The sequence below is a fragment of the Solanum tuberosum genome, unplaced genomic scaffold (genome assembly GCF_000226075.1).
Source record: "Solanum tuberosum cultivar DM 1-3 516 R44 unplaced genomic scaffold, SolTub_3.0 scf00748, whole genome shotgun sequence".
Classification (NCBI taxonomy): Eukaryota; Viridiplantae; Streptophyta; class Magnoliopsida; order Solanales; family Solanaceae; genus Solanum; species Solanum tuberosum.
In genome coordinates this window covers 135,488-144,651 of record NW_006239657.1, presented here as the reverse complement: position 1 = coordinate 144,651, position 9,164 = coordinate 135,488, and the positions used below count along the sequence as shown (strand labels likewise).

Below are 9,164 nucleotides of genomic sequence, written 5' to 3'. Positions count from 1 at the left end.
GCATACTCGTACATTCCATGTACTGATGCCAGTTGGCCTGCATCGTTTTATGATGCAGACGCAGGTACCCAGGATCAGCATTCAGCACGCCGTTGATCCAGTTGAGCACTCCAGAGTCAGTGTGAGCCTCCTTGCTTCCGGAGGGCTCAGTTATTTTGTTCTCTTAGTTTTGTTTTATTAGGGTGTTGCGGGGTCTGTCCCAACATCCATCTAAGTATTTTAGAGGCTTCATAGACAGTCAGTCAGTTAGTTTTAAGTCTCTTATCTATGTATATATGTAAATATTCTATTTTGAGACTCGAGTTGCCTTTTTGGCCAAATGTGTATCATTTAAGTTGTTTATGTCTTTGCATGGCATTGAGTTATTCTGTTGAGTAGGTTTCCGCTGAGTTAAGAAAGCCAGGCCAAGGGTTCTCTTGGGGCCAGCAATGGTCTCCGAGTGCCGGTCCCGCCCAGGGTGTAGGCTCGGGGCGTGACAGTCGGATCATGACACCCATTCCAATGCTTATGCCGGTACGTGGCAACCGATCCCAGTTAGTCTGTCAGAACGTAACACCCGATCCATTCAACAAGTCACAATCACAATCACAAGTACATTCTCATAATCTTACAATCAAGTCACGATTCATGGCATTGAATTATTCAATTATCCTCATTCACAATTAGTGTGATCAATAGTGCAACATTCGCATACATACATGTATTATAATGAAGCAAGTACAAACATATATCACACACTATGAAATCACAACCATCACCTACCTCGAAACCAAGCTTGAATCCTCCTAAGACACTTGAGCCTTCCCTTTTCGGATTCTTCTCGCTTGTTCGTGGTCTAAAAACATACAATTAACACAAGGATCAATAAACGAGGCCTAATTACTCAGATTATAATCAACATTATCAACCCTAAGCCAACCCAAGATCTCAATACCCAAATTAGGGCTTTTTCCACCATTAACTTCAAATCAAAACCTTCCCCCAATGATAATTACCCACGAAACTACGTTCTACGGATCGAAATATGAATTAGGGGAGTTAAATCCTTACCTTTAGTGCTAGAAGAGGTGGAACACTATCAAGAACTTTCCCTGGGTCGTCCCTTAGCTCTCAAGAACGAAACTTGTAGAATAATAACATTTTTGGTGTTTATTTCTAACTTAAGTCGCGACTATCCCGCCACAGCGGAGCCCAAACCGCCATAGCGGCCCCGCCCTAGCGGGAAAATCCCGTCTTAGCGGCTTACACGAAAACAGTGAGCAAATTTAAGAATTCCAAACCCCCATTTCACAACACACCTTCATCCCATGACACTCAGAAAATATCCATTCACGCTAAGATCAGTTTCCGGGAGTTCTACTCACCCAAATTCAATTTCATAAAGTCGTATGGGTTCCTTAACGTCTTAGCTATCTACACATGTGATCAAATTCATAATTAGATCTCCCATTATTATCAGATTTCCCTACACCTTACTGACTCTGATTTCGTCCAAATCTGGACTAGGTTGGGAAATTTCAAGTTACTACCAAAAAGTTTTTCGGCCCAAAATTTTTCTCCGTTGGCTTTTCTATAACAACGGGATCAGGTCGTTACAGTAGATACCAATTTACCCATCACTCGTCCCGAGTGATCAACTAGGAAAGACTGGCTAAAGTAAGGGTAGAGTAGTATCTGAATCGTCGAATTACTGGGGATACTTGTCTCGCATGTCCTTCTCGATTTCCCAAGCAGCTTTCTCAACCGGACGATGCTTCCATTGAACTTTCACGGGATTTATCTCCTTGGTCCTCAGACCAACCAATTGAATACATACACATCCTCACATGCAATGCCTCAATGAAGTCATCTCAATACTCAGGTGATAATTATTATTGTATGTAAACTTAACTAACAACAAAAGCGATTCCCAACAACCACCAAAGTTGATCGTACACACGTCTGCAACATGTTATCAAGGACCTTGACACAATCATCCGGACGAATCCTTTAGCACTTAAGCATGATGAAATTCAAAATCAATACTCTTCACGATTAGAAGTGAACCTGAACCAATCAACACACACTCATAATACCCAACAATCATAGTTCTTATGAACATCTCCTTCTCACAACATAAATTTCCATGAGCTTAAGTTATAACAAATTTGATCTTTAGACATCAGATACTCATCGAGGGATATGTCCAGTCATACAAACCTTCTAACAACACTATCAAAAAGCTAAATTTAGTAATTGTAGGTTTCCTCTTAAGAACAATAGAATTGGATCCAATGATCCCCATATTCAACTACACATAATCGATACATGACCTCGACGACTAGATGAATATTAAGATTATCGGACAACCATAATTACACATGGTAGCTCTTCTATGAATTCTCATAAGAAAGGTGGTACATGTAGAACCACTGAAATATTTTAACAACTCAAGACAACGGCATATATGTCATCTAAAATAACCAAGTCTTCACAATCATCCCACTCAACTAAGAGAACATCGCAATATTGGTATTCCTGATCCACCACTAGAGATCCACCCATAAAAGTGAAAGCACACGTGATCATAGCTAGTGAAAGCACCCCTGAACTTGAAGCTTTTTATACGGTGTACACCTAAACTAAATTCCGTTTTAATTACCCCCGAACTTGTTTATCCCTCCGTCGCGTACACCTTTTTCGTTCACCTGGTGTAGAAATTGACAACACACTCTACTAGGCGCATGAGGAAGTGATTTTTTGCCACATCACAAAGCTACAATGGTAAAAAACGTAAAATCTCCATTTTTCTTTAATATTTGGCATATTTTAAACATAAAATAGGGGGAAATGTAAATGAAAAGTAATGGAAACAAAGATTAACACTTGGTAAGAATTTCAGACAAATTTGAAATTTAATCGACCAACTTCACGTCTAGAAAAACCCAAATCCAGAAGGAGTTCCGCGAAATCAGCCCTTATTCAAAAATAACTTTAAAACAATGAATTTTAAATTTAAGAAATTTAGTTTTTGCAATATTAATTTATCCAGGTGGCTATTATTTATCCAGGTGGAAATCCACATCACCACTTTTGCCAGCTGTCGCGCGCGTGTAGTCACAATAGGAGCAGGTGGACGAAAAAAGGTGTACGCGACGGAAGAATAAACAAGTTCGGGGGGGGGGGGTAATTAAAATGGAATTTAGTTAGGTGTACACCGTATAAAAAGCTTCAAGTTCAGGGGGGTAATGAGTACTTTGCCTTTAATAATTATTTATCTCTTCACCAATGATTATTTATTTATTAGAAAATTTAATATCTCCAGTTGATGTTCATTTGATTCCCTAAAAATATCAAATAGTAACACTTCCTGAAACCAAAAGGATATATTATCAAATCAAATTAAAGATGATTGATTGAAAGATAAATGATAAGATGCTATAATTATCATCTTCCTTTACATTATTAATGGTTTTTACTATGTAATCTTGTATGTAAAATAATATAGTGTTTTAGTTTTAATGACCGATAGGTTTTAAGTATTATTTTATGAATTTCGTGATATTAAATTCTCGCGCAAGACGCGAGTGATTTTACTAGTTATTAATACATGGAAATCTATTGCATTAGTAATGCAATATGATTTAATACATGAATTAGCCTGGTTAAAGACCTAATTACTCCTAAATATATTTTTTAATATATATATTTTTTCCATTATATTTGTGCAAGATATCTTTATATATAAATATTTTTTTTTAAATAATTCAATATAAGCTATTTTAATGCATCAAATAGAACCATGCATAAGAAATCCTCTGCATAACTAATGCAAGGATACAAATATTACTATCTATTTGATATTATTTAAATGTCTGTCATGTTCTTTAAGTCCTCGACGGTCTGAGAAAAGAAAGGTCGATGTTTACACGTCTCTCAATAAATATAATTAATTATTTAAGCACACTTAACAACTAATTTCATTGATCGATATAAAAGTCTAGTTTAGATGCATGTATAGCTCTAAAAAAAATACTTTCTTTCATTTTAAAAAGAATAATCTATTTTATTTTTTAATTTATTTTAAAAGATATATAATTCATTTTTTTGGTAACATTTTAATTTTCGCTTTCTACATGTCATGTTGAATTCATGTGTCACAACCTAAACTGTCATGAGTGACACCAACACTAAACCAACTTGATAGGAGAACCAAAAACTAACCTAAACCAACCCAAAAAGGCGATCTCCATAGGTTGAGTTTGTAAACAATTAATTCAAAAAATATTTTTTCAAAAATCAATCTCTAAATGTCGATTTTTTTGGACTTTTGTGGAGGTCAATTTTAGACATTTTTAGTAGTGTTTTTCATGAATAAATGATTTTGAAACACAATTATATAGCAACACAGAGGAATGCTTAGTAAAAGAAATATTTTCATAACTACATATAATGCCTACAAAGTTCATAACTGAAAGAAATATCATAAGAAGCATATATAGATCAATTAAACCATAGATATTAGTATTGAATGGTCAATTTTACTTATGTTCATCATCCTTCATGCACATAATAGTATATGTGATAATATTATATTATTTTATTTTAAAAAATTGTCTATTATAAGATTGATAAGCACATGCAATACACGTGTCGAGAGTGTAGGTCTGTTAACAAGCCTCATATATATTAACTTTATCAAACCTTTTCCTTATGATATGTTTATCCAAATTTCAAAAGTCATCATTTTTTTCTTAAATTTCATGCCAAATTAAATCACGTCGCATCAATTAAAACAGTCTGAACAATACAATTTTACCCAAGCCATTCAATTATCCACATTCCACATTAAGAGTTTGTTTAAACAAAGTAAAGAGAATTAAGCATCATTTATTGACCAAATGAAAGACGGCACATTAGCCCATAGATCATCATAAAGAGCCCAAAAAGTTATTTAGGCATGTGAGGATGTTATATCCTCATCAGCCTAATATCCTCAATTAAACGGTCCAAATCTTGGTATGAAGAGCCACCTTCGCCAACACTTGCTATTGCCAAATCGCTCATATGTTTTGCCTTTTCCAAAAATTCAATTTTCTCCACATCCATCACTTGTATCACCATCCTCTCAATTGTGGCTCTATCACATACATCTTTCATGTCTATTCCAAGCTTCCACACTTCCCCAACATACCTACTATTTACTTGTTGATCAACAAAATAGGGCCAACAAATCATTGGCACTCCTTCTACTATACTTTCCAAAGTCGAATTCCACCCACTGTGCGTTAAAAACCCACCAATTGATGGGTGAGCTAGCACTTTTTCTTGTGGAGCCCAACTAATAATACACCCCCTCTCCTTTGTACTTTTAACCAATTCCATGGGAACATTATTGTTGTCGTCTTCAAGTCCAATAATTGAACCGGGCCTCTGGACCCACAAGAACCTAGTCTTACTATTCACCAAACCATACCAAAATTCCAAGAATTGGGCCTTGCTCATTGTGGCAAGGCTTCCAATGCTGACAAATAGAACTGATTTATTGGGCTGTTTGTTGAGCCAATCTATACAACTCATATCCTCTTTCCATATGCTGTTGGATGTTGGTGTGTTTGGCAAATATTGAGAAGATAGGTTTGCCTTCATTTGAGTGTGAAGAGGCCCAATGGCATAGATGTTTGGACATAGAGCTCGAAATTGTGAGAGAATAGGCCCTTCAAGGTCTTCAAATGTGTTGAATATTAGACCTTGGGCTTGGACAATATGTTTCCCCTGCTTGATTACAAGTTTGATAATAGGGATATCAAGGTCAGGTGTTCGGCAGAAACTAGGAAGATCTCGGCGCCTCATCACACCTTCCATTCCTGCCACACCATTTACTAATGCATCCAAGTCATTTCCTGTATGTATCAAGCAAACAAAAAATTACTCCCACGGTTTCAAAAAGAATGATTCTTTTTCTTTTTTGACAATATTTTAAATTTCAGTTTTTCATGTGACATATATAAGGCCACGAGATTAAAAAACATTTTGATACATGTGACAATAAATTCAGTGGCGGAGCTAGGAATTTTACGAAGGGTGTCCAGAAATTGCACAACAAAACTCTTTTTAAAAGGGGGAAAAATAGATTTGAACACGCAAGCACTGACTCATTCAAGACATCTGGAACCCATCTAAGGGGTCAAACCGCTGGGCTACGATAACCTATTGTGTTAAGGGTGTCCAGAATATGTTATTTAATCACTTTGTGTATCATTTCACTTGTATATACGATATTTTTTTCGACGAAGGGTATCCAATTGGACACCCTCACATGTACATGACTACGCCCCTGTGTGACACAATATTATATATAAGACCATAAAATTAAAAAGTCTTACGTATTTATTATCTTAAACTCTGATCTCCATGTCACGTTAAACTAAATTATTCTTTTGAAATGAAGGGAGTATCTTTTTCTTTTACATGTATCCTATAACTATAAGCAAGAAAATATATATTGAGATTTATAATTTTTAATACAAATAAACTATAATTGATGATGTGTACTAATTCATTTTCTAATATTGCGCCTACTAAAAAGGAAAACGACAACTATAGCATAGTATCAAAACCTAAAACATATAGTATATAATTTATATAGGAGTCATAAAAATGTCATCTTAAATAAATGTGTCAACTAACGCATTAACTTGTGTCATCAGAATAACCCGGCACGGCCGTCTTCATGAAAAATTATCTTATCAGATAGCGTTGCTGATCACCTAATTATTTGAATATTAATTTGTCTTTATTCTTTTACATGGACAAGAAAACAAAAGGATAAGGTAATACTCAAGCTAATTTAGCTATCGCAAAAGAAGTTGCTTATAGAGACATTAAACAATTTTTTATTGTTTAAAAACTTTCTGTTAAAGAAATAAAATGATGTGACATGGTGTCTCATTAACAGAGAGAAGTATATTTTGAGGTAAAATTAAACAATTAGGTGATATTGTGGTCTTAAAAGAAATAAAAATTATATTATAATTTATCGAGTAAAATTTCCAAACATGAGTGACTATCTAAGAAATTTATTCTGCTTATGATATAGTAAGCAAAAATCCAAAACTAATTTCTTGAAGTGCAAAAATACTAATGAGACTAACCTTTGAAAGGAATTTCTCCATCTTCAATGAGTTTTGGAACAGCCAAATAAGTCCAGAGAGAACAAGGACTTATAGTATCAAAATAAAGAAGTGGGATTTTAGCCTCTTTAGCAATATCAACAGCAAATGAAAAAATACCATCAACTATGAGACAAGTTGGAGTACAATAATTAGTAGTAGTCATCATCACCATCTCTCTGAAAAGTGGGCTACTCACTTTCTCTACACCTTCAATAATCTTCCCTATTTGGTCTCCATTTCTTGGATTATCTTCTGGAAGTCCATCTGGAACTGTCACGAATTTGAAGTTTGGATATTTCTCAAAACGGACTAGAACGTCCGTATAATTCATCAAGCGTTGATGGATATATTCAGTGTTGATGAAAGTGATATGAATTTCTTGGTGAAGGCATAAGAGTTCAGCCAGTTTAAGCATGCAATTTACTGTACCTTGAAGAGGCAACGGGAAAATAAATACGTGAGGAACTGCCATGTTTATCTCTTAATTTAATTTCTTGGACACTTCCAAATTAAAATGATGTATGCTGGTTATTAATATTAGGAGAAATTAAAGAGCTTTCTTGTTGGTTTAGTTTGATGGGTCGATGGAGTAAGGGAGATTTTAATGTTGGCTGGGTCGGAGTCGGAGCTAAGACACCATGTGAAAAATAATTTCAACCTGAAATTCTATATAAAAATATATTTAGTTTGACAGGATTAATTATGAACAATAATTTATGTATGACTGATGCATGCATTGACGTGAAATTCTATATAAAAAATATATTTGGTTTGACGGAATTAATTATAAAATATAATTTATGTATGACTAATCTATGCATTGTTTGGTAATCGATATTGCTTGTGGTAAATATTATAAAAAAATTTATTTATTATTTTATTTATGTGAAAAAAATAATTAACAAAATGGAGACTAAAATATTTAAAGACAAGAAATTATTATATCATGGCATAATGTTACTACGCCACACAAAAATAGAAATTAATTATGAATTTCATCACTGAACTATAATTTGTAACTAACCTGACTTGTTAATAATCTGTTAAATAGGATCGATCGAGACAATTTTTCTACTGTTTTAATGATAGAAATAGTCCGTTGCTATTTCCTATTTACTCACCATGAATATAATATTGATTTGATTAATTTATTTAACACATAAATAATGTAAAGCGATATATGCACTGAGAAGCCAAAAGATTATAATAATCAAATTGAGTGGAAACATTAAGATAGGGTCATATTGCTTAAAATATTGTTTCAAAGTAGAATTGGACCGTATTTTGCTGATGATAAAAGCCGCTGGTAAGTTTGGTAAATACTTGACCTGGTCTGTGGTTTTGTTTAGTGACGGAGCAAGATTTTCATCTAACAATTTAAAATTTAAAGAAGCCAAGACACAAATAAATTATACAAAATTCAACATTTATTATACATTAAATAATAATTTTAATTATTTATAAATAATAAATTTTTAATCAAGGCATCCTACCTAACTCCGCTCCTGGTGGTTCATAATGAAAGATGAGATTTTGCTTTTGTGTTAATGTTTTATTTCTCCAACAAAATAAGAAAAGTTTGGATTTACTCGGCAGAGAGATGATATTGTTTCTGACTTTATAGGATCTGCAAATGATTCTACAATAAAACCCCCCTAAAAAAAATACTGTGGGTCATCTTTCGACTTAGAATATTTTATGGAAAGAAAAAGGACCGTATACTTTTTTCTTCTTCTTTTGGCTTGAGAATTAATAAATGTCTGTTTGTTTTACTTTTCAAAAATATAGTAGGTAAAGTGACATTTATTCTTAGCAATTTTTTCAATGACGATAATGATGTTCTACTGGATACGTTACTTCTTTTTTCTTATAATCATCAAGTATTCGGATCAGCTAATGAAAAATATTTTCTATAAAGAAATTTCTTTAATTTAAAAATGAAAACTTAAAATCTCTAGTTAAAAATTAGTGGTAAACTTTCATGAGGTATCATCAGTATTAGAATTTTTT

At 33.7% G+C, this 9,164-nt stretch overlaps 1 protein-coding gene across 1 annotated transcript; it reads right to left on the bottom strand.

Annotated features, from left to right (window-relative positions):
* Positions 1-4,765: 4,765 nt before the first annotated feature.
* On the bottom strand, positions 4,766-7,801 carry LOC102589545 (7-deoxyloganetic acid glucosyltransferase-like). Its single transcript, XM_006367154.2, has 2 exons — positions 7,134-7,801; positions 4,766-5,882 (listed from the first exon to the last, which is right to left on the bottom strand). The coding sequence occupies exons 1-2, from the start codon at positions 7,624-7,626 to the stop codon at positions 4,951-4,953; spliced, it is 1,425 nt and encodes a 474-aa protein (XP_006367216.1). The 5' UTR covers positions 7,627-7,801; the 3' UTR covers positions 4,766-4,950.
* Between the last annotated feature and the right edge of the window lie 1,363 nt (positions 7,802-9,164).

Coding starts and splice junctions, on each gene's coding strand:
- LOC102589545 (XM_006367154.2), bottom strand. CDS start 7,626: ATGGCAGTTCCTCACGTATTTATTTTCCCGTTGCCTCTTCAAGGTACA. Junction 5,883..7,133: donor TGGAGAAATTCCTTTCAAAG/GTTAGTCTCATT, acceptor TGATACATACAG/GAAATGACTTGGATGCATTA.